This window comes from Macrosteles quadrilineatus, unplaced genomic scaffold (assembly GCF_028750875.1).
Source record: "Macrosteles quadrilineatus isolate MER2022 unplaced genomic scaffold, UCM_ALF_1.0 Scaffold_7__1_contigs__length_78375512, whole genome shotgun sequence".
NCBI lineage: Eukaryota > Metazoa > Arthropoda > Insecta > Hemiptera > Cicadellidae > Macrosteles > Macrosteles quadrilineatus.
In genome coordinates this window covers 77,676,662-77,704,220 of record NW_026542600.1, presented here as the reverse complement: position 1 = coordinate 77,704,220, position 27,559 = coordinate 77,676,662, and the positions used below count along the sequence as shown (strand labels likewise).

At 34.1% G+C, this 27,559-nt stretch overlaps 1 protein-coding gene across 5 annotated transcripts in view; it reads left to right on the top strand.

Moving 5' to 3' along the window:
• Positions 1-27,559, top strand: part of LOC128997952 (RNA-binding protein 27-like) — an 86,277-nt gene that overhangs the window by 6,390 nt on the left and 52,328 nt on the right. For 3 of the 5 annotated variants that reach the window (XM_054423807.1, XM_054423810.1, XM_054423806.1), the window contains exon 1: positions 24,726-25,409. In XM_054423807.1, the coding sequence (XP_054279782.1) occupies positions 25,094-25,409 (316 nt within the window). In that variant the 5' untranslated portion in view covers positions 24,726-25,093. Of the gene's footprint in view, positions 1-8,307; positions 8,428-24,725; positions 25,410-27,559 lie in introns of those variants that run through there. The other 2 variants (XM_054423808.1, XM_054423809.1) reach the window with 2 other exon arrangements.

The window sequence follows — 27,559 nt, the reverse complement described above, 5'->3', positions numbered from 1 at the left end:
GTTTAGAGGGGGTTTCTGGGGTAAAAATGGGTACAACAAAAGATTATGTAATTTCTTTCAAAACTATTTTGTAGAGCTCAAAAAAAAGAAATAAGCCTAATTTAGTCCAGTATATTGAAGCGCTGTTGTATCCCTAATGGTCACAGAGAAAAAAAAAAAAAGTGTAATTTAAAATTCCTGTGTTGTTCTTAAGGAGAAAATGAAATTTGTTGTAGTTTACTTGTTTATGGATACCATTGATACAATTTGGCAAATTTATTTATTTCATCCTATACTATTGACGCAGTTATGTTTGGACGGTATCACACACTATTTGCAGGCGCTAAGCATCTGTGCGCCTTGTCTCGATGTCTGTCTGTAAACAACTGTTGTAAACATAATTACTCATATCTATGTTTCGTGTAGCTTGAGTTCTGTTTTGGACAGTCCTTGTAGCTATGGATTCAAGAAAACATGGTGTTACTATGCATAGTGGAGAGAGGGATTTAATTAGACGGGTGATAGAGTGTTGTGACAACGAAGGTAAAGAAAAAAAGTTATTAGTGCTGATAGAAAAGGCAACAGATCAACTACAAACGCAAACTACTGTAAAGTGTCAGAAAAACTATTAAACGAATTAGAAAAGCCCCGGCAAACAAAACTCCGGAGGAAAAACTCTGTACACCCGGGAAAAAACGTAAGAAAGCTGACCACCATAAAGTACAAATAGATGGCTTTGACAGATGTGTAATCGTAGATGTAATACGTGATATTTACACAAACAAAAAAATTGTCCCTACATGTTAAAAAACTATTACCTGTTTTGAGAGAAAGAATAATTTTAAATGGTTCGAATGGGCACTTCGGCGTCTCTTAAAAGACATGGGGTTCAATCACAAAGATATGGGGATCAATTTGGGAGGCGGAGATGATTCATCGACTGAGGATTCCGACTCTGAACCCCATGATACAGACGAAGAAGATTTGGAGTTAGCCCAACCTTTGCCAGTGAACATCGATTAAACTCTTACAATATCAGCATTTGTAAGTAGGCTAAAATATTATATTGGCAATTGTTTACTTGATTTGTTGTGTAGGTTTATGGTAATGAGATTAAGATCTTTAATAATAACTTGTTTATTGAAGAATGCTATTGAATCTGCTGTACTCATGTACTTATATTATGTAGGCCTACCGGTAATATGCATTCACCGTAAGTATATTCATTGATCAACTAATTATTATTTGGGATTAATGCTTTCAAACTCGGATTTAAAATGCATTTGATTGTATTGTATTTTATTGGTATTGTTACATTTAGGCCTAACTAAACAAAAATCATAAAGTAGAAGGTCATTAATTTGCTTTAGTAACACTAGAAAATGGGTTTCCTTCGATTGTATGACTATGCAAAAAATATTAAGTTATAACATTTTATAAAAATCATACAGATAAGACATATAAAAAATAAAGCGTATCAACTAGCAGAGCAGAGTGAAGACGGCTCTAATTGTTGCGCGAAACGTTCAAGCGTAACGCCTTCAAACTACAAATAGGCCTGAACTCAGGAGACTTCTTTACTCTCGGGGTCAGTAATGGTAAGATGGTGGCTCATTCGGTAGTGTCACAGACTTCGGACCCAAGGCAGCCATGTTGTAGGTTAGGATCCTGGTTACTGCCGCAAACAAATGTATATGTACAGTTCATCTTGTTCTGTAGCCTACTGGTTCACTCCTTTCTTTACTGGATATGTTCCACGCACAGGCAAATAGTCTATGCGGATGGGCAAATGCAAGCCTAAAAGAGGCAGAAATTAAAATTTTTTATACGTGTTGTAATTTTTTTTGTAGGAGTAAAATGTTAAACCTGTATTTATCAGTAAAATAAAGTTGTAGTGTTGTTACCCTAGCTTAGAGAGGTTTTCATCCATAAACTTCAGGGTTTTAGTTATAGCAGAGGTGGTTAATGATAGGCTAATAAAATTATACCGGTAGGGGAAGATTAGTAGCCTACCTAATCCAGTTTTGATCATCAATACCACCTTCTTCCTTGTTAATCAACACATAGATTAGTAGCCTAGCGTAGATATTGTACAACCCCATAACAATTTTCAGCACAATACCAAAATGTTGACAGTACCAATTAAACAAAAACTAAACATGAAAAAACCTCCACAAATTAGGTTATGTCAGATAGGCTAATTAGGTCAATGTAGATATAGCCTATGGTTGCTTTTATAGGGGATGAGTGTTTCTTACTGCCATAATGTAACATAATGTAGTTGAAACACCTAACTGAAACACTTATCTTACTACTTCTTATTTTATTAGCAGGAGTGACTCTGCGTCTTAGAACTGCTCTCATTTCAACCTTGTATTGACAATTTCCTATATTTAGGCCGAGTAAAAATACTTATAGAGAATCACACCTTTTTCCTGAATATGTAAAATATATCAATGCAGTACAAAAATTGATAAGAGTTAAAAATACTCAGTTATCCGTCCTTCCGAGTTATCTGACCTTCCTGGGCATTATCAGGGTGTCTACCTGATTTCTCAATTAAAACTCCTGACTTCTTCCTATCTTTTAGCGAATTTCCCTTATAGGGAATAAGCTATTACCGTAGTACTCATGGTAAGACCTGGACCCGGGACCGATTTACTTTTTTGTTTTGAGGTCCCTAGAGACCAAAAACACCATCCGTTCAAATTCATATATATATTTATATATGTGTCCGTTAGCGCAATAACTCGATAAAAAATCATCCGATTTTGATGACATTTGGTACAAACGTGTAAACCTACGTTTATTTTAACGAGTTCGCGAGCCAGCATGATCGGACTATGGGAACAGGGGTTTATGGGGGGTTTTATGGGGTAAAAATTGGTTTTTCCCATTTTTGACCCTAAAAACTTAAAATTATCAATTTCTTTCCAAACCATTTTGTAGAGCTTAAAAAAACAAATAATTTAGTGTATTGAAGCGTTATTATGCACCTAATGGTTACGGAGAAAATTACAAAAATCTGTAAATTTAAAATTCACATGTTATTCTTATGGAGAATAAGTAAACTGTTGTAGTTTGCTTGTTTATGAACATATTTTGATCAAATTTGGAAAATGCATTAATTTCATACTGAACTATTACATTTTACAAAAAAATACCTTTTTACCCTCCCTATTGCAGCAAACCTAAGTACTCGTTAAACTAATGTTATTTAAATAGGGAATAAATGTGATATTTTTAAGGAGACATTTGAGTGTAAATCCAGTCAGACAAATGGAAATTCGCTTAGTCTGCAGGTTTGCTGCTGCGGGGGTATTTTTTTTTGTTACCTGTGCCATTTTTTAAAAATCCAGCCCATAAACTTGGTCCATTCTCCATGTCCATTTCATATACCCTTGGTAGGATCTGTATATATGTGACTTGTCTCGTAGTCACAGCGCCATCTTCAACATGTCTTGTGGTCAAAATGCCATCATAAACATCTTTCGCAATCACAACACATGTCTCACGCTTACAGCATGATTGTCAATATATTCTGTGGTCATGGCCTTATCTTTAACATCTCCCGCGATCACGACACAATAGTAAACATGACCAACGCTCGTGGCCCGATCGTCAACTCATCCCGCAGTCACAGCACCAGCATGAACGTTTTGTTTTTGTTATTCAGGGTGAACAACTTAACTGTGCCACCATTGGTATCTCAGAAACTTTAAGATTTAGAAAGGACATTAAATGGGGAACTTCAACTAGTTTTTAATGACATAAAAAAATATGAATTCCAATGTTTCAAAAATGGCCGCCATTTTCCAATATGGCGGCCAACTTAAAAATTTCTTATGGAACACCCTTTATTTTATGATTGTTTTAGATTCTAGATACAATTTTAAGACTTTTTAAATCTTGACATTTTCTTTCTAAACCTACTCGTTTAGGAGCTACAGCGTGTTAAACTTTGAAAAAAGCTAATGAAATAATGATTATAACCACACGGCAAGCTTTTTTTTCATAAAATAAAGGGTGTTCCGTAAGAATTTTTTAAGTTGGCCGCCATATTGGAAAATGGTGGCCATTTTTGAAACATTAGAATTCATATTTTTTTATGTCATTAAAAACTAGTTGAAGGTCCCCATTTAATGTTCTCTCTAAATCTAATAGTTTCTGAGATACCAATGGTGGCACGGTTAAGTTGATCACCCTGTATAGTAATTTTCTAGGTTATCCAAAATTTTTGCTTATCCAATCTTGCCTTAGTTTTTTAGGTTTAGGTCGTTTAATCGAGACTCTACAGTATAATATTTTACTAGCTGTTGGAGGTTCACAATGTTTGAAGTAGTAGTTTTGTGTTATTAGCTTTATTAGGCTAAAAAAAAAACATGTTATAAGTGGTTTAAAATATCTGTTGGTAATCCAATTTGTTGCTGTGGCAACTAACTAGTTTCAGCTCACATTGGAGCCATCATCAAGCTTTACAAGGACATAATCACTTCTTCTGAAGGTCGTCATAGTTCACACATATTTATTTACAAACATCGAAGTCTATAAAATCACAACGTTCATGATTAGTTTTTACCACGCAACTTGTGGGAGTCTACCTCTAGACACATTTACAGTTTTTTTTTTTAACTTTTCTCTGTAACAAGTGTAATAGTTCAGGAAAAAAAACCTGTCTGCATTAGAAAACACTTTGAAATTAACACTAAAAGATCTGAAGAAATGGTTTGAATCAAATGGACTTTTACTAAATGAATATAAATCTAACATTATGCAATTCCACATCAGAATTAACAATAACCACAAACTCAATGGAACGGATTTTAATATCACTGATAAATATAAATTTCTTGGGATTACTATAGATAAAAGTTTCAATTGGAAATCACACATTCAATATTTGGTTTGTAAGTTGACTTCTTTTAGGTTTGCAATTAAATGTATTCAAAATTCAGTGTCACTAGCAACATTAAAAATTATTTATTATGCTTATATACACTCTCTGCTTCGTTATGGAATTGTTCTGTGGGGAAACTCAGGGGATATTAGCAAAGTTTTTAAAGTCCAAAAAAGTATTATTAGAGTGATGATAGGGGCAGAATATGGATCAAGCTGTCGTCGTTCTTTTAAAGAATTAAAAATTATGTCATTGACTTCTTTGTACATCTATGAAACAGTAAATTTTGTTAATTTAAATAATACACTTTTTGATGAATTTAGACCCACTCATCAATCTGCTAAATTATCCAATTCATAAACACTCTCATTTTGAAAAAAAAACCCCATCTATATGGGGATTTGGCTATATAATAAGATCCCCTCAAAAATAAAATCCTATACACCACAAAAATTTAAAATGTGGACTAAATCATTATTGGTGGAGAAATCATATTACTTCCTGGCAGATTTCCTAAATGACCGTGACATTAATTGACCATTAGTTTATGTAAAATATGACACAGAATGTTTTTAATTGTTTTTTCTCTGATATTGCTTCAAGATCTTCATTTAAATTTGTCTTTTTTCTAAGTTGTTTGAATTGGCAATTTTCTCTCAATTGTGCTGTTCTTATTGTATTTTGTTGTAACTTTTTACTTTAGTTTTTAGAACTTATTGATTGACCATGCATCTGTTCACCATTGCCTTTGTAATGAAGAATGTTTTATGCAGTAAAATACTTATGACTTATGACTTATAACCATTCAGCATACAACAATGCTGCAATAAATAAAATTAATTGGTTTTTTAAGCTCTACAAAATGGTAATGGTAAGAAATTGCAAAGTTTTATGTTTTGAGAATCAAAAAGTAGAAATCCTCATCTTTACCCCATAAAACCCTTTTCTTATAGTACAATCATGTTGGTTGGCGAATTTATTTGTACCATCTTCATCATAATGAGATCACTTTTACTCAAGTTGTTGTGATAACAGACATATATATATCTATGTGAACCTGAAAAAATTGTGGTTTTGCCCTCTAAACATTTTAAAACGAAATGTAAATCGGTCCCGAAACTAGGTCTTGCCATGAGACCTACATTAATAGCTTATTCCCTATTTTATTGCAAAATCAATGCAAGTCTGAACATCTAATGTATGATTTTTGAGGGACTAAAAACCCCAAAAAATTAGATTCGCATCAGCTTCGAAAGCAGCACATGTAACGGTGATGTAGCTCAGTGTACATTCAAACTTTTGTACTGAGATTCAGTTACCAATATTAAATTTCTAATTAGTTGCACTTGGCCGTGTATGAATTTACCTTTGACCGTTTTTTTAACTAGCCATTTCAATTATAATTTTAGAATCGAAAAGGATCACTTAACCGCATTGTTTACGTACTTTATAGCACTAGTTTGGTAAAGAAATTGACCAACGGGGTTCAAGGACTGAGAGAAACGAAGTAAAATTATAATGTTTCAAACGCCAACTTATCATCTCTGGTAATGACCAATTTAATTGTTGATCTAGCGTTTTCCGCCAGAAGCTCACCCATTGTTTCCAAATTAGCCTTAGGTGAACTAAGCGATTTGCTAACAAACAGTTGCAGGAAGGTTTATCGAACAATTTTTAAAATGTCACATAGTTCTAGTGAATAAGATGAAAAAGTAAGGGCTAAAATAGTTTGTAATAATTGATAGTTTTATCAGTAATTTCAGATACTTTACTGTTTGTTTTGTTTTTAATCTTGTAAATAAACTGTTTCAATACCTTAAGTATTGCAAATAAATATATAATAATTGTCTATTAATAGGTAATGAATTGTAAGCAAGTCGCGTAATAAGCCTTTACGACACTCGTAGAAGATTTTATGTTACTTGTGTCGTAAAGACTATCTCTTTGCGATCTTTTCAAAAATTACCATTATAATAACATTTTGTGTGTAAAATAGAAATAAGATTGAAGAAAAACCAAACATAGTTTTATATATAAATATATCCAATATTTGAAGACAAAATGATTTTCAGCTAAAAGTTCTTTTTCTCAGAGCATTTGGGCCTCTTTTATGCAAGACGTTTTCCGTCAGGCGGAATCTATTGGACGTTCCGTCAGAGATTGTTTTAACATGGGATCAAATGGGACCCTTTTATGCACGACAGAATCTCCGTCGCGTTCCATCCGAAGTGGGCAGAGGACTTAAATTCTGCCAAGCGTTTTGTCTGGGCGTTTTTTACATAGGATCGAATGGAACCCTTTTATGCAACTGCGTTTTCCGTCAGGCGGAATGTAGCGCTGCCAACCTACCCCGTACTCTGCCATCCACAGTATCGAAATCGCCTAATCATTGTAAATTGATGATCATTATTCATTGTAATGGATTGAAGAGTACAAATAAAGAGATGTAATTGGAAAAAAATTTACTGGGCGAGAATTACATTTTTGTTTAAATCAGCAGATTAATACAACCTTACTGTTTCGTAGGAATAATATGACTTTTGTATTCCCGGGACTGACATGGGAATTTTTGTATCAAAGGTATCACCTGGGATTGATATGGGAATTTTTGTACAAAAGGCAATCACCATCACATTGAAGACCCTGCAGTATTGCCAACACTGTCATTGCTGACAACCCTACGACTTTTATTCGCTGGTGTACAGCCCACCTCCTTCGCCGTCGTCTATTTTTCTTTATGCACAAATAGGTATACACCAATAAACAAGGATCCATCTTGGGTCACTGACTATAGACAAATGAACAAAGTTGGCGGCATTGAATCCCCCCACCTCGGGTGGGGAAATTGCATAAAAAGGACATTGATTCCGATTTTGCCTGACAGAAAATGTTGTGTATAAAAGAGGCCTTAGCCCTGGAGCAACTGCTCTAATAGAAAGTGCCCCTCTGACGCTACACCTCTGTCTTTAAACTCAAAGTATTCAAGTCAATACAAAATGTTCCAAAAAAACAAAAGATTTCTCCAACAACTATTACTAGTTTTCACTTTCACTTGGCTAACTTTTTACGTTGGAAAGAACGGCAGTTGCTAGGACAGGTCCTAGGTTGAGCAGATGAACTACATTAGGACCTCAGTTGTACCAACCAACTAAAAAATACCTGCACCCATAAAATTGCAAGGCATGAGAAGATGGGTTTTTTGAAGATTAGTTGTGTCTTCTGTCTTCCGAACAAGGAGCTGAGGGAGGAAGGATCAAGATCAAGATTACCTTCAAACAAATTTAGACAATGCTCAAGTGTTAGTTGTTAACAGACATTGGGGTGCATGTCCAACAGGAGTAACATAATGTGGTTAAGCAGCTAATATTTTTATAATATTTTTGTTAGAATATATTAGTTATTAGTTTTAAAAACCTTTGATTTTTTTTCAGAAACCAAAAGTTTTGTTGACTTAATGTTTACTAAACTGGAGGTTGGCTTCGACGATGATCCAACTCCCGTTGTGAAAATCAAAGAAGAGCCAGTTGAGAATGAAAGAGCTGATATCGCAGGTAAGATTTAGATTTTTTTCCTCTTTGGCTATTTTGTTAATAAATATCACTTCCCAATCCCTTCTTTTTTAAATTTTTGAATCATACCAATTTTTATTTTTAATTTTTTATCTTAAAATCTTTAGAATAAAGTTTTGTTTCACCTGTGCTACATTCTCAGCAGGGATCTACAACGCTTGGGCCACATCTGGTCTGCGAACATTTTTTTCCAACCGCAGAAATTCACAATTGGTTATTAAAAAAAATTATTTTTCATAGCAAACACTGATGATCTTGTCCAATGAAAGTATACAAAGTTACCTGTGTTTGTGACATAACTATACCATTTTACAATTCTGTAGAAAGACAACATTTCTCTTCTATACTACAGTAGGCCTAGTGCACATTTTAGACTTGAAAACTGGGACGATTTGATCAAAAACACACACTTGAAAGTTTAAATCATGGTTTAACTTTAAACATTCTAATTATTATTACTGTATTGGTCTATACATGGTGGAAGGAAAGTCCCGAGACAGTTAAATATTTCAAAAATAATAATAACATTTCAAAAATAAAATAGGTCCATATGCATATAACATTTAAAGCCTTTATTAGACGAATATACAAAGATTCAAAATTGCGAATCCAAGTAATCTGTAAACAGCTGCCATTTTTGACTTGGTTATCCGTATGGGTTTGTAAGAAAATATTTTACTAAAAAAGGTCTTTAATTTTATGTGCATATCAAACTATGCTTCATTGAAGATTTTCTTCTGACTTCTAGTGGGTCGTCAAACTAAGGAGGTAGCGTATACTGAATAATGTTTCAAATGGGTTTTTATGTCTCCAGTGACTTTGAACCAAGTTTTGTAGGCATATACTTATTATTTTTTTATAGAGTTCTGAGACTTTCCACCCTCTAGGCTACGCACACTTATTAATTACACAATACAATTATTTAGGCTTACACAATCAATTATGTATCACACTATTCACACTCCACTCTAAAGCTGGATTCACAACAAAACAAAACCGGCACAGACATGATTATATTTATTACTGTGATAAGGATAGGAACGAACGTATGCTGGAGACTCTTTCTTTCCCAATGATAGATCTAAATTTGAATCATGTTTATAACTTCTTTAATAAAACATAAAATGAGTCAAAAATGTTTTTTCTGCTTAATTACACCAAATGAATATAAAAAACTGGGGTAATTTTTTTTACATCTACATATTTTTTGGGGAAGGAAAGGGTTTATGTATTGTGTATTTGTAAGTATCAGACAGCTGTTGTTAATAACTAAATAAAATCATCTGAAAAGCCAGGTAAAATAAAGCTTTATTGGCAAAATATTAATCATCAAGTGATAATTTGTTTACCAAAAACATTGTTGGTGCTTAAGTCATTCGTTGTGGTTGGAAGGGATATCTATAATTCCTCCTTTGTTACATTTTTGGCTAATTATACTTTTTAGCATTCACTGGAAGGACAACTGTGTTGCACGTCTCAATTAATATTTTTTATCGCCAGTGTTATTTTATAGTTTAGAACATTAACCACTTTTATGCGAAAACAGTTCAAATCAACCAAATTTGGTGATACGCTAGGCCTACAGATTATCATCGGTCTCGCACCAAAGTCTGAGACCCTAACTATTTGGCTAGCAATATTCCCCTATTCAAATTAAGTTTTAACTTATTATGTGCTACTGTTGTAAAGTGTGTTTTGTTTTCTAAACATAACCCAAGCTAACACAACAACTGTGTGACACTGTTTAATGACAAAACAAGCTATATGTTGGTATTCCTGTTTTCTTTCCTTCGTTGCCGATCAGCTGATATGCATTGTTGCATAGTTACCCATGAGGATTAGTGTTATTGTAAATAAGACACAATAAGGTTTTCGCAAGCTCAGATGGAGTATTTTTGTACGTCTATGTTTTTTTTTTAGCGTATTTCCCTATAGGGAAGTAGCTATTACCGTAGGTGGCACAGTAAGACTTAGGCCCGGGACCGATTTACTTTTTCAATTCCATCTAGCAGCAAACCTAGGTACTCGTTAAACCTAATGTTATTTAAGTAGATTATTGAAAATAATTTCAGGCAAATAGAAATTCGCTTAGACGGCAGGTTTGCTGTGGGGGTGGAGGGGGTGGGTATTTTTGTTTTCTACAGATCCGGTTTCCTTATATGTTTGTCAAGCCTTTCTTGGCATAAAACCAATGATTTATTTTAAACATATTAGTCCAACTCTTTGAGCTTGTGAATACACCATGTTTCAGTCTTATTTACAATAAATTCCCAATAACATTTAACCTCATAGATAACTACGAAACAAAACATATTAGCTGATCGGCAATAAAGTTTAGAAAAAAGGGATACCAACATATGAGCTTGTTTTGTTATGAAAAAAGTTTCTTATGGTTGCGTAAAAAAAAAACCCTATATGAATCTAAATTTATCAGTACAGTTCACTTTTGTACTGTACCGGGTCACTCCTTGCTTTGCTGTAAACGATCCATGCACGGGCGCTTAGTGTATGTGGACGGGCAAATGCAAGGTTAAAAGAGGCCGCCAACCTCTTAAAAAAAAAATTCTAATATAATATAAAAGGTAGTAAAAATATTTCCACCTTAAAGAAAATATATTGAAATTCTTGTCAGTGCTTTGTCTTGCTTCACCAACATACATAGGTACATTAACCCTTAGCGGTCAGAAGTGGCCACAAGATCCGTAACGTTATAAGTTAATATATATATATGAAGCGACTCGCCTATAGCTCAGCAGGGCCACTCATAGTGGCCCCCCTCCTTTCCAGGTTTGGCCGCCATTATTACTACTCCTGTTTATGTCTTGTGCTGGGATTTAAATGCCCTGTTGCTAGCCTTTTAACCCCAACACACTGATCTTTAACATAACATATAACTGTAAACTTGGTCATCATTAGAATTCAATTATGTATACTTGAATTTAGGCTTATAACAACTTTTTACTCAAATTTTAAAAGGTTTATACCGATTAAATTATTTAATATTCTTAAGTATAATAATAAAAAAAAGTATCTTTTATGGTTAAAACTTATTCAAAAGCAATGAAAATGGAAGTGTGGCTTTCCCGGTCTCTAAGGAAGGAAAAGAGAACAACAAATACTACCGCAAAGGGTTAAGAAAGCTAAACAATTAACACTACTAGACTTGATGTAATTTAGTGGAAAATGTTCACAGCTAGATTGGAAGACCCAAACAAACAAACAAAGTAAAGTTAAAATACATAGAACAAAGTAAACTACCACATACTTACACAAGATTAAAAAGAAAGAAACACCAGAGACTAAAATAATTAAGGTAAAATGTCATTGAGTAGCATTTTGAGGAGTGGAAATACACATTCCTAAACAACATGGGTTTTGGGTGGGGTCAATAATTCAGTTAGATGAGTATTTTTTTGCATCACTCACATTATTGAAATCAGGACAACACAGTCCTTGTCACCATAGTTCATTGTACACACACATGATAAAAAATACAAAAATAAAAATAAAATTAAGACTGAAGTTCTTTTATGTGTGTGTATACAATGAAATGTGGTGACAAGGACTGTGTTGTCCAAATTTCAATAAGGTGAGTGATGCCCAAAAATACTCATCTTACTGGAAATACACAGTTGTCCTGCAACGAGTGCTAGCCTATTAGTGTTTGTTTTAGCCTATTAACAACAAAGAAGGATACTAGAGATCCCTACCAAACATTAAAAATAATATACATTTCTAATGTGATAAATTCTGGGGAGTGAGCTGGTCTAGTGGTAGAACACTATCTAAGAATCGGGTGGGCCGATGCATCTAGGTGTCGAGATTGCTCCGGCAAAAAACTCAATAAGCAAAAACTCAAACAAGGGACTTCGGTCCCTGGTTAAGTCCAGCCAAATCATCGATGGATTATATCTAAGTGATAATGCCGCCACCTCTAGGTGTTGCCTAAAGTAATGTGAAAAACGATCCCGGGCTATAACTTAGTGTCCTAGGATAAACAAAAATGTGAAAAATAAAAAATATCCAAAGTGTTCCCAAAAAGAATGTTTTCAAAATAAAGCAGTAAAAAATTTAAAGATAGACTTCCACCGACAAAAAATTTGTTGAAATTTATAAATGTGTTCCATCTATACTCATCCAATTTTTGCTTGAGGGAATGCTACACTGCAACTAAGAATTTAGATTACCTCATTTTAAGATTAATTTGAGAATTTTAAGATTGATTGCTGCAACACATTCATAATGTTGGCCAATATTTTTGCCTATTCAACGACACGGTCAACTCCCAAAGACTCAATTCAAAAGATTGGACAGTAAAAAAAATGTTCTTAATGTGCTAAATAATAAATATTCTCAATATCTTTTGCTAAACCTTTTTTGGGAAAATATTTTGAAAAACCCGTTTTTTTCTTAATTTTACTGTTATTTTTATTTTTAATTTTTTTTCTATTACTCCTTACAGAAGCCTCTTGTACTCCTGGTGCCTCCTTTGGTCCCCGTTACAACCTGCATCCAGTCCCTTACGAACTTGCATCTGAAACTGTCTCTTAGTTATGTAGAATTTGGTCAAATAACTTCTTGATCAGCATTGTACGTGTTATTAAATTACCTAAAAGCACAAAAAATGTGTGAAATAACACTTATAATAATATACTTACACTTATACTGTTTTTTCACAAGACGGTAAATACATATAACAGATTTGAAGTGGTGATCGAATTTGATTGAACACTCCATCATCATTAGACCCAATAGGGGAATCAATTCAACATTAATGATAAATTAAATTCAACATTCCCCTATTGGGTCTGATGATGATTGGAGTGTCCAATCGAAATCGATCACAACTTACCATCATTTATACGTATTTACCGTCTTGTGAGTAAACAGTATAAGTGTAAATATATTATTATAGGTGTTATTTTACATATTTTTGTGCTTTCAGAGATTTAATTTCAACCCATTTGTTTGCCTTTGTGTTGTCAATGTATTTCTTTTTTATTAGATAACCACTGTTTTTACTTTGTTATTTGTTAAACAAAACAGTTGTGTTTCATTGTTATTTAACAGTGGATAGCGGTTTGCATCAAGCTGTGTGGCATGATCTTTAGGTTAAGGTTAATTGTTAATTCAAATTTAAATTATAAATAAGACAACGTAGGTTAAGCTAAATTAAACTTAACACACTAATTTGTACCACATATATTAAGTAATATAATAAATGAATTGTGTTACTAGATCTATTGTTTTTCGTTTTTTTTTTATGTACTGTCTGTATATCTTGAGCTAACTTTCAATAACAATTGACATGCCTTGCAAAAATAAAATTTCCTCACTGAAACTAGCTGTATAATTTAATTGTTATAGGCCCCACTAAACACAGAAAACTATGATAAAAGTGCTATCGCCTAAAATACATTGCATTCACACCTCAGAACACATCTGAAAGAAAGAACTGGGACAAACATAATATTGGGTTAACTTACAATGGTTTAATTTACTTCCCAAACAATTATTACTAGTTTGCACTTGCATTTTGCCAACTTTTTATGACTTATCTGACACAAGTGAACAAAGGAAAACAATCAGATGATTACACAAGTAGAAAAACTGCAATTCAACACTTTTATCATGTCTTAATTAATTATAACAGGGGTAGAGGGTTGGACTCAATGACTAGTTAATTCTAGTTAATTGCTGCCAGTAGGACTGATAGCACCATCATTGTCCATTTCACTTTTTGTGTTTTCTGTTATGTATTTATTTACAGTATTTTTATTTTTTGCTTGCTTGGACAATGTGATTGCTATCTAACATGTCGTTGATAAAAAACATTTGGATAACAGACACAGGTAAGGAAGCCTATTTTACTGGTTATTTAAGGTTTTATTATTGTTTCAGGGTTTATTTTGGGAAGGTGAAGGCTTTGTTTTTTTTTTTACTAATCATGGTGGAAATATCCACAATAATTCCTTAAGAGGCCTTGGTGGCTAGCGGCCATCTTATATAGTTTCAAAACAGATGCTGAAAAATTCATTACCGTATCATAAAAATAAAATTTTTCAGACACTGAAATAATTATAATTTAAATATCTAGTGCACTGTGGGATCAGGAATTTTCTTTTTAATTGTTTTATGAGTTAGCACATCTAGTCTCCAAGGACTCTTAATTAAAGACTTTAATTAAAGAGTTGTCATACTTTGTTAACCAAACTTAGTAGTATATGCATGGCTCTATTGCATTTCTCCAAGAAATCGTTTATAAAAAAATTTAACCATGACTGTAGAATAAGGTGGATAGCAGCATAGATAAAACATACTCCCTTAGTAGATTTCCCATCCTCATAGAACAGCTGAAGCCAATTTTATTGTTTAGTTCTGTCTGGTGTGCTGTAGATAGATCTTGTTTTGTTTACAATTTGTTTCTATTGTTTTAGGGTTAGTTTCTCATGATTTGTGCCTCACTGTTTGGTTCTATAGCTAGTGGACGAGTTATTGTTTATGATTAGATAGTTTTATTTGGTTAAACAAACGATGTTTTAAATGACTGAAATAACAAGAAACAAATTGTAAACAAACACAACATCTACAGTACACCGGACAGAACTAACAATAAAATTGGCTTCAGCTGTTCCATAAGGATGGGAAATCTACTAAAGGAGTATGTTTTATCTATGATAGCAGCTAGCTTACCTTAAAGAAGTACAGGTCAGCCATAGAACGTATAGAAGAGACATTGAACATACAATATTTCGTGCCCTATGGGCACTGCCAAGTATAGCGATAGAGGAAAGATAGTTTAAAAATGGTTTTATTTTAATTACTCATTTATTTTATATTTTTTGTAAACTCTCACTCTCAATCTCTACACTTGGACAAATATTCTGTATTCAGTTCAGTGTCTCTTCCATACATCAGAACAGGAACGCACGGGGTTGCAGGGCGGGGGGGGGGGGGGGGGCTACGGGGTTGCAGGTGTTCTTGCTTACCTGTATTCTTCAAGGTAAGCTAGCCTGCTATCCACCTTATTCTACAATTCTAAATCCTTTATGATACAAATATATATTTTATGTATGCACTTATAGATTTTAAATGAAAATAATGTAAAAAGACTACTGTAGATGTCTTTTAACTAGAATAGGAAGCCTTTAAATTCTAGCCACTGATTTACCAGAAAATATGTCGTCCAAAACAGCCTTGTCCCCTTTATTCCGGTCGATTAGGGCTATCCTCTACTTATAAGGTATTATTTATTATTTTATATAATGGTTGTCCCAAAAGTAAACAGCCTAACTCCGGAAAATGTTTCTATGAGTCAAGATAAAGCAAAAATCAAGTATATCACTTTTTTTTAATTACTTGATTAACCAGATATAAAACATTTTTTTATTTTTTACATATACATTTTTTTCTATTTGGATTGTTCCAACCGATCTTTATCAAACTTTGTATATATGTTACAGTAGAAGAGACCCATGTTAGAAAAAAAAGTTATAATGACCCAATCCAACATTTCAAAATGTTCCATTTTCATTAAAAAAATTTTAATTACTAATAAAATGGCTGATTAAAAAAAATTCAAGAACAATTTTATTTAGCATTACAAATTTCCTATCAAATAACTTTAAGTTTAAAAAGTTTAAATAAAAAATAACCGAAATATCACAATATTTAGTTGTAAAATGAAGCAAACTGACTGAAGCTTAGCCTTATTTGTCTTCCATTTCACAACTAATGATCGTGATATTTCAGTTTTTTTTTTATTTATTCCTTTCAAACCGGATGTTGTTTGATAGCGAATTTATAAAGCTAAATAAAAGTGTCCTTGGCATTTTTTTTTATAAAATGAGTCTCTTTTTACCTTAACACACATACTAAGTTTCATAAAGATCGGTTAGGACAATCCAAATATAAACATGTTTACATGAAAAATACAAAAAATTGTGGATAACTGGTTAACCTGGCGATTTTGGAGAAAATGATTCTTGATTTTCTCTTTATTTCAACCCATAGAACCATTTCCCGGAATTCGGCTGTGTGTACTAACGGGACACCCTGTATATAGCAAAAATCCTCATAGCAATACAGATACATGGTAGTACTGCAAACATTGAAAGAGGCAGTGTCAGTAAAATAACTGAGACCAGTACTGTAGGCTACTATGGGACACTTTTTAACTACCTGCATAGCAGAAATATTGGAGATGTTTGGGAAATGTTGTCTACGCTATTACAAACATTGGTACCTATTCCTTTTTATTAAACAGCAATAATATTTACATAAATGTTTAAAATAACATAGCAATTCAAGGTTTTGAGGAGTAAAATATTGTATGCTATCTCCCTTAAATTATGGTTATGATTTGATTTCAGTTGTAAATAGGCTATTGATAACAAGTTAATGAGACTTATGACTTTTCTTTTGTTAGGTATTATTATACTAGTTACGCCTGTCTGTTTCTGATCTAGTATGAACTTGTTTTGAGATTGAAGCTTCAGATTTTGATAGTGAATTTCTACGTGTTCGCAATATATAAATTCAATCTATCCACGGATACTAGAACAGAAGCTGTATGGGTCATAAACATGGACAAATGATGTCACTGGCCTGAAAGTTATCATGTTTGTAATAATATTTAAATAAAATTATAACCTCTTTATTAATTTTGTACATACATACAAGAATAGTGTCATAAAATAGAAAAACTTCTACTATACCTATACAAAAGGTATTCTCCTGCAGCAAATTTTGTTGAGTAACTGGCTCAAAATTGTGCTAAAATACATCAATCTTTATACTTATTCTTAGAATAATCTTCTAGAGAGTAACAACGTTTCACATTATTTTTGTAACATTTTTTGTCTATAAGCAGCTGTAAGTGATGTTGGTAAATCAATTAAAAACTTGAATCCTATGTGGGTTGATATTTTTTATAAAATGCTCAATTATGTTAGGATACGTTAATTGTATCTCTATTTCTTATATACGGTAGTAGGAATGGACATCTCCATGAAAACTCATTTTATGGGACTGGTTTTTGACATGAATGATACATTCTAGAATGTATTGGTCATACACCGTTGGAATCTTTAGCTGAGAAAAGTATTGCTTTACTAAATCTTCTTCATCTAGGTTCAGAATAATTCTTATAGCCGTCTTTTGAAGTATCCAAATTTTGTACAGATTTTGTTTGGACGTTCCCTCATATATCGCCAAACGTATGATAGGTGAGAATGAATGTGTGCAAAGTATATACGTTTTAGGGTTTTGATGTTGCATAGAAATGACAATGGTTTTAGAATAAATAAGCCAGATGAAATTTTGTTTAGTAAATATTATTTAAGCCTAAGAATTTTGCTATACCAATTTCACTAAATTTATTCGGTTCTACTACTGTTATGGCTGTATTAGGTCTTACTTTATTCTGAACTGTGGAAAAATACATAAGATTAGTTTATTAGAATTCAAAAATTAACTATTTCTCCTAAAATAAAACTGTATACTTTTTAGCCGCTCTGTACATGCCAATTCAAGACCATGATAATTTTTTGATGATGTTATTAAGTTAGAGTCATATTTATGTATTGTATCATCTGTAGAGGATTTAATTTCAACAAACTGTTTTCTATTTAAATAAAATGGAACTGTCAAAAACATCCAACCCAGATATTACGGGTGAGTCATCAGCCCCAACTCTAGTCTGTCGGTCATCACCTCTGGTGGACCTACTCTGGTTCTCGGCCCAGTACAAATTTTATAAATCAAACGGTCGCCTATAATTTAGTGACAAGAAATTTCATTTACAAAGTGAAGACAAATGACACAAGAAGACAAATATCACAAAACTTACATCACAATTCGACGACGCTTCGTTGATTGGCTAGTCAATTTATAGAAGTTGTAGAAAGCCGATTTATTTCTAAGAATTTAAGGGAGGCAGTGGCAATGACCGCTGGGACGGGATAGCGCCCCCCCTCGGCTTAACAACAATGGGCTCATCCCAACTCCGCGCGGTGGTCAGAAATCTGTCATAACTGACTGTCCAACTCCGCGCGGTGGTCACTTTGAGTCCCTCGCGGCACATGTCCAACTCCGCGCGGTGGCCAATTTTGGTTCTCACAGCCCTGACGGCTGAGAGTTTGTATTTGAAGTTTGAAATTGTTATAAATGTAATGTACATCATTTAGAACTGTATTAAACCACTGTAACTAATTAAATAAAGTTGACCAGTATGAAAGGGAATACTTATGATTAATTTGAATTGACCCTAACCAAACCTCAGAAAGTAGATATGAACAAATAAAATGTAACATTACTTTTGGGACACACGGTATAAATATAGAATATTTTGTATTATACACATCATATCTCATCCGAGAGCACAACAAGTGCAAGTTAAATATTGATGAGTAGCGTAGAGATTATGTGTGGCCACCGCGCGGAGTTGGGCTATCCCCACAACAATAGCTATGTTTTGACAACAGCGGATTATAGTCCGTGAGTAGGCGAGGCGAAGGACTCCGAGGGATTATTAACGTCCCTTCCCCATTCCACCAACGCACGCGCCGCGCACTCGCCAGCAGGGTGCGCCTACCATACGGCGCGTGACCCATGTGTGCCTCTGTGTGTGTGAGGGCTGTAATCCATTCGCCTGCCTTGTCCCGGCCATATAAAGAGAGAAAATGTCTAGGTAGACCCGGTCAGACCTAATCCGATATTATCAAGATATAGCTATCGTTGTGAAACCGAGGGGGTGGTCATTGCTACTGCCTCCCTTTAATTCTTAGAAATAACTCGGCCCTGTAAAAATTCTATAAATCGAACGGTTGATCGCCTATAATTAAGCGACATGCCATTTTATTCACAAAGTGAAGACGATGATCAGCAAATTTGAATCACAATTCTACGACGCTCCATTTATTGGCTAGTCGATGTTGAATTTCGACAGTCTATTTATAGAATTTTTACTGGGCCGAGTTATTTCTAAGAATTAAAGGGAGGCAGTAGCAATGAACACCCCCTCGGTTTCACAACGATAGCTATGTTTTGACAACAGCGGACTTTAGGCCTGACCGGGTCTACCTAGACTTTTTTTCTCTTTGAGTGCATACATTCAATCTGAGACCTCAATCATGAAAATCGGTTGGTTGGAAGAGCCAAACCAATTCGGAAAAGAAAAATCAAATTGTTTTTAAATATATAAAATATTTTGTAATAGTTAGGCCTATAAATTTTTTTTTATAATTTAAGATAATATATTGAAAGTATTACCGTTGACTATAAATTGCAGCCTCACAAACTGCTGTGCCGGGCTTTGCTCAGGGAGATGGGTCGGGTTCACTATCAAATATCTTCCTTTTTTACCTTTTTTCTTCTATAGCAACCGGGTCTATTGGTACTATTGGATCAGTCCAACCTCCAATGGTGGCCCACAATCGGATTGTTACAAAATCCTTAATAGTCAATGGTATTACTCTTTAGATGTGCTTAAAAAATCATTTCGCGGAATATTATTTGCTTGTTTTTCAGAGCGCATAGAAATTTTATTGTTTTAAAACTTAATAAAATTCTTGGGAAAAAAGTCTTCGGGCAGTTAAATAATTAAAAAAGTACTAAAGATATAGCTTCAATTTATTGACTCTCACAAGCGGCTTTGAACTTAAAGCGTACAACTGGATCCTCAAACAACGATTTTGGGGTGGTGGTTGTAATCAGGACTTATACGGCCATTCATAAATTATTATGACAAAGCCCAAAGCCAGTACCGCTAGTTTATTGAAATACAGAGCAGGTATACAGATAGATGGACGGACGGGTGCTCCAAGTGGAGAACTATATTCCGCCATTTTCTGGTGCGCTGTACGAGCACTCTACCACAGAAATCGTACTACTATAACCTATAGTACTAGGTTATAGTAGTACGTTTTCTGTGACTCTACCGATAACCGGCACCCGTACGTACGTTTATAGTGCGGCTAGTAGCGAACCGTCCGCGCGCACGTAAGTATTGGCCGAACTGGAGATACGAATTGTGGATTTATAGGCAAGCACTGTTGATGCGTGCCGATGCGATACTCCATCGTGTGGATTAACGTTCGCACTAGTGACTACTACGACTATCCGCTGTATTATTCTAATGATTAGACCAATTCGGAAAATGTGGTTCGGATTCCACTATAAACGGTGGGTTCTTTAGTTGCCATTGGCTATATGGGCTATTAATTATCAGCTGTGTCTTAAGGAACGTGTCGGCCTTAGTCACTAACAAGACTACAAGATCGCGCCCTCATCCTTACACTCATCTCCATTCTTACTTGGCTTAAATTACTTAAATTCGTATGGTTGCCATTTCAGAAAAAAATATCTAAACAGTACACTCGTTTTTAAAATACAATTTTATTTAATTAAATTAAAAAACCTAACAAGATACATTTAATTCCACTGTCAATTTATTCAACTCACATTGTGTAACTCAAGTTGTTCGCGGCCGAAATTTTGAGTCGACTTTGCCAGGGGGTAAAATTTCAGGGCGATAAAATTCCGCTACCCCAAATTATACATAAAGCATATAAGCATAATACCCCCGCCGCAGCATACCTGCCGACTAAGCGAATTTCCATTTGTCTGAACTGATTTTCAATTTAAATCTATTTAAATAACATTAGGTTTAACAAGTACCTCTAGGTTTGCTGCTACAAGAAAACTAATTAAGCGAGTTTTTTAGTAAAATATTAATAGCTTAGTATAAAATAAATAAATTGGCCAAGTTTAATCCAAATATATCAATAAACAAGCAAACTACATCATTTTACAATATTCTCCATAAGAATAACATGGGAATTTTAAATTTACAATTTTTGGAATTTTCTCCGTTACCAATAACCGTACAAAAACACTTTGATATACTAAATTATTTGCTTTTTTAAGCTCTTTAACAAGGTCTAGAGAGAAATTGAGAAATTTTGTGTTTTGAGGGTCAAAAATGAGAAAAACCATTTTTTACCCCATAAAAGTCCCCGTAAAACACTGTTCCCATGGTCCGATCTTGCTGGTTCGCGAACTCATTCGAGTTTATACCGCCTTAGACCTTAAAACCAAATTTCATCAAAATCGGACAAAAATTACTCAAGTTATCGCGTTCATATATATATATATATATATATACATATATAAAAATTTGAACGAATAGTGTTTTTGGCCTCTGGGGACATCAAAATGAAAAAGTAAATCGGTCCCGGGCCTAGGTCTTACCGTGCCACCTACGGTAATAGCTACTTCCCTATAGGGAAATTCGCTAAAAGCAATAGTGTTAATGCCTTCAAAGCTATTTTTAAATCTTACAAAACATACTTGCAAAACAAACTACTGTACAGCATTTAATCATTCTGAAATGCAAAGGGGAATTTTAACTGTCACACATTCAGAAGCCGCCAACCTTCTAAAATAATAAAATATAATTTAAATCGTAGTCAATGCAACATTAGCGTGCTATTATCGTTTAGTGGTAAAAAATGTAATTTTCATTAAGTTACGCCGGGAGAATATGCAGTTATTCTACACTTAAACTAGACCGATAAACGTGAAACAAACCCAATTTGTCTTTCTAATAGGCTAACTACGAATACATAATACAGTGCCTTTCTTACGTATAAATTAACAAATAACTTTATTTTCAAAATGACTCGCTATTTTTTTACTTTTAAGTGGTATATTCAGTGAGGCGGGACTAGTGGGATTTACTCGCATGGACCCAACCATTGGATTGTTATCTACCCTTGTTATCAGGGCATTCCTGGCACACAGGATAATATGTAAGGCATGCAGGATTTTACCCCGAAAAGGGTTTTCTAATTTTTGACCCTCAAAACACAATAATTTAGTATATAAAGTGGTTTTGAACTTGTACGTTTATTGGTTACGGAGAAAATTCAAACAAATTTTAATTTGGAATTTCCATGTTATTCTTATGGATTGTAAACTGTTGTAATTTGCTTGTTTATGGATATATTTTTTATCAAACTTGGCAAGTTTTATTTTATTTTATACTAAGCTATTAATATTTTACTACAAATTATATATTATATTAACACACTATATTAGCTTCCCTGAAGCAGCAAACCTATGTGCTCGTTAAACCTATAATGTTATTTAAATATATCTCATTGAAAATCAAATCAGGATAATGGAAATTCGCTTGGTCTGCAGGTTTGCTGCAGCGGGAGTATTTAACATGCATGCTATACTATAGGCTATAGTAAAATACGTACAAAAAACGGAAACCATACAATAACATCGAGCTTTATACGAACAGAAAACATGACAGTCATAAATAACTGCTCCCTTCAACTATAATGGCTACGTAACAACAGGTAACACTATACTGGGGGCCCTATTTTTGAAATGGTTGACAGTTGAGTCAATCGTAAACACTCAACTCAACTAACAGCAGTATTTGGTATTTTTAAAATCCAACTGTTGAGAGTTGAGTGACTCGTTTGGAAATGAAAGCTGGGCAACACATCCAAAATTTGCGGGCTTTCTCTCGTAGCTTGAAATCGATGAGTCGAGTCCTAGCCATTGATTTTTACTCAGTTAAAGCTTACTAAATTTGCAACAACTTTGGTTCTATACATTATCAGTGAAAAACGCATAGTTTAATGGACATCAGTGCTCAAAAAGATATAATGTTCAGAACAAAATTTTCACCTCACAATTTTTGTTAAAATTTATTTTATCCTTACCTGTTATTTTCTCAGAAATGTTGACTCACAGGAAGTTGTAGATAGTTAAATTTACTTCAATAATATATACACATATGTGAATATATATTATGATGTAGGTAAAACGTTACAGCGTTTTTTTCCTGAAAAAAATCCCGATTTACTCAAATAATTGCAAGGTCACATATATATTGTGTATATATTATTGAAGTAAATTTAATTATCTTCAACTTTCTTCAAGTCAATATATCTGAGAAAATAACAAGTAAAAGGAGAAAAAAAATGAACAAAAATTGTTATATTTACCCTACAATTTTTTCTGAATATTATATCTTTTTGAGCGCGGATATCTATTAATCTATGTGTTTTTCACTGATAATGTGCAGAACCAAAGTTGTTGCAAATTTAATAAGCTTTAACTTTAACTTTTAGTATAAAATAATGTAAGCTAGAACGCGCCGTTTTCAAAGTATGAGCGAAAACCCGCAAATTGGGGCGTTTAGCTCAATAGGCGGTGAGTAGTTTTGGTTGGATAAGTCAACTGCCAGTCGTTTGTCGTTCGAAAAATTCGAAACGATTGGATCGTATCCATTATGTTCAAGAATCATGATCTTCTATTTTCCGTCACTGAAAGGGGTGCGATTTGATTTCAAGTCCCTGTAACAACGTACGGGCTTATCCCGTTTGTAAGATCAGTGGTGGCAAGGGCGTCGAAGCATGTCCAAACATATAACTCAGTAGAGAGTATAATAGGCCAATTAGCTGCTGTTTGGGCCAAGGGAGGGTGTGACAAAAAGTGTTCTAACAACCTAATCCCCGGCACGGGCGGCCCCCCGCTACGACCCTAAGTTTTTGTGTGCCCAGGGGTAGCAAGTGGTTTGGAAGGGTAGGCCATTGTAAAAAATAGCTGATTTACGCTATGATTCTCTTGGACAGAACAAATTTATTCACCTCACATTTCGGTTATAAGTTTGATGATGTGAACCGACTTTTGAAAGTTTCGTCTTGCTTTTTGAAAAGGCTGTTTAAATCACGACATAAATTCAGAGAATTCTTATTCATTTTCTCTTTTAGACTCTCCTTAAAGACATTCCTAAGATAATAATAGATGATATGAAGAGCACTGATAATGTTTGATAACGTTATCATTGATGTATTCGATAATACTACATTACTATATTCTACGTCTTATCCAACTGAGAAATTATTCAAATTCTGAGGATGAAAAATTAAATGGGAAAATGCTAAACTATTGTCATTTTAAGTTTGACGTTGACTCTTGGTGTGATTAATTAGTTACGTTCGAAAACCCGTCATTGTATTACTAACTGATCCACGTACAGTACTTATAATTAGGCATTGAATATTCATTATACATTTCCTAACTGTAATTACAATAATACAAAATTGGCAGTTCTAATCTACTGCTTTTATTTTTTTCACTCAAAACCTAAAAAATCATAAAAAGATAGATTGCGCATGCGCCGACTCGGATCAAGATAGTTCCGGTCTAAGCATCCCTTCTTTTACTTTTTCCCTCCATTTTGGTTACTCGGTTAGCCTTCACGCTAAATGTGCCAACGGATTTTTAACGTTTATAATTAACGTTTATTCACGTTTCTTTTGAAGTTTTACTTTTTGTTTTAGTTATTGTTTTGCCATATGTCTCTGCCTATTGATAGGCAACTCATAATATATGCAACAACTTGTACTCACAACTAATGAAGTAGGTTAGCCTACTCGTGTGTCAATTTTCAACCGGTCTTTAAACGGCGGGTTATTTATTGAGAATACTGAATGTTTTATTGATTTCTTTAAAGACCAACATTGTGTTAATTTTAATCAGTGTAAAGTGAGTAGTTTCCCCGAACGGCCTACATAACTTGAATTTGAATACCGGACCGACTCTCGGGTCAACGGACCTAGCCATGTCTGGTAGAAATAGCGATAACGAGTTCAATTTAGTGTTGGACTATGAATACGAAGCAAATTATGGCCCTAATGATTATGAATCTTCTGATGAACCGGTTAGATCATACGATACAACGAATTCCTACGAATCTTCGGAAATTCCGACGTACTCTGACGAACCGGAGCCCTATGAATCTTCCGAAATTCCGACGTACTCTGACGAACCGGAGCCCTATGAATCTTCCGACGAATCGGTGAAATCTCATGATTCAATGGAATCATTGACGGCATTTTTTTCAACTCCCATGGACGAAACTGAGTACAGCTTTATGCGTAAGTAATTTCATCAATACTAATCTCAACTAGGCCCTACGCCATGCCTAGGCCTATTTTGTATTTAGGCCTAATTGTTATCTCTTCACCCCTACTGCCCTTAATACTGGGGATGTCGTCATCTAGGCCTATGTGGTTTTGGGTTCAATGACCCCAGTTCAGGTTAGGTTGGGTATTTGATTTTGGGATTCTATTTTCAAGGTCAATTATATTAGCATTTTTATTACAGACATTCCCCGACTTAAGGGTAGGGTACACTTCCATATCTGTTGGCACAAACAACCGAATGAGTAATATTGATTATTCAATTGTTTAATTCGGTATATCGTTTGGTTAGTTAGGTTAGGTTAACCTTACCTAACTGACCAAACGATAGAATATTGGATAATTGATATAGGCCTATTGATCGATATTACTCGTACGGTTGTTTGTGCCAACAGATATGGAAGTGTACCCCGACTGAATTCTAAATATGGGCTACTAGAGTAATAATAAATCCTAATAGAGCTAGGGCCTAGTTAACATTTTCATGTTGAATAAGCTAGCCTAGGCCTAAATTATGATTATTTCAAATTGCATTTTATAGGCCCAGGCTATAGCCTTAACACGCTTTGATAAACCTGCAATACTGTCCAGGGGTTGTCAATTTTTTTTTTAACAGTCTTATAACTAACCGTAAGGTACTATTGTCGGACCACGTAAGTTTGCAGTTAAGGGAGGAGCCTATTTACCATATGGTTTTGAATGAACCAATAAGAACCGTGCGGTGTTGCCAAATCTAATAAGTTAATACCAGCTGGATTTGAAAATATTGCTTAGTATATTTTAATATTAGTGTTGTCTACGGGCAATGTGGTAACGTCGCACTAGCCTTGTCTTGTGATTGGCTGCCACCAACTGCAAACTTATGTGGTCCCGACTATAAACTTAGACCAAGTAAAAATATTAAGTTTAAAATGAACACGTCTTAGGTCCATTGAGATAAGGGTAATCCTAGTATTAGGCTACCTTATGGGCCGAAGTTACATTTTCAGTTATTACCTATAGCCTAGTACAACTTACACCTAAATGTATGTTTTCTAGACTTAAGTTGCTACTCATGCAAAAAAGGTGGCAAACATAAACTTAATCTAGATAAAAATTGAGATCATTAACTTTTATCGCAAAGGCCTATAAAAGTGTTAATTCATTGCTATGACGTTACAAAATTAAGTGAAGTAAAAATTAGTATAGGCCTAACTTAAAACTTATTGTACACCTATTTATGATAATAACTTAACTTAAGTTATTCCGTTCAGACTCTGTGAAGTTTTAAACTTGACCTATAAAACTATATACCCTAAGTTGAGTCAACTATCATATTATTTAGGTTTCTTATTAAGTTATTGACGGTAGCCTAAATACTCTTTTTACTAGTAGAAACTTAGGCCTACCGTGCAATTAGATCTAAACCACGACATCCAAAGTGAAAGCTAACTTTTGACTAGCAACTGAAGTTAGCCCACAAATGGTAAAAATTACATTCGCCTATTGGGTCTGATGATGATTGGAGTGTCCAATCGAAATCGATCACCACTTACCATCTTTTTTGTATATTTACCATCTTGTGAGTAACAGTATAAGCGTAAATATATGTTTTAAGTGTTATAAGACGTTTCTTTTATTTACTTTCCGTAAATGGTAAAAATAATACCACTCTGGGCATCGGGTTTGGAGGAGAGGTGTTTAAAGTTGAAAAATAGGTAGTTTTTTTGGTTCTCAATCAATAACTTCTTGATCAGCATCGTAGGGACATGTTAAGTTATCAAATTACCTGAAAAAACAAAAATATATATGTCTAATAACACTAGGAATAATATATTTACACTTATATATACTGTTGACTCACAAGACGGTAAATACATGTGAAAGATTGTAACTGGTGATCGATTTCAATTGAACGATCCAATCATTATCATGCCCAATAGGCGAATTTTCGATTACCACTCACCATCTTTCAAATGTATTTACCGTCTTGTGAGTCAACAGTATAACTTAAATAAGTGCAAATATATTACTATTACTAGTGTATTTAGACTATATCTTTTTGTTTTTTTTTTAAGTTCTCATTAAGTATCTTCATTACCATGTGCCTTTGTGAAACACATTAT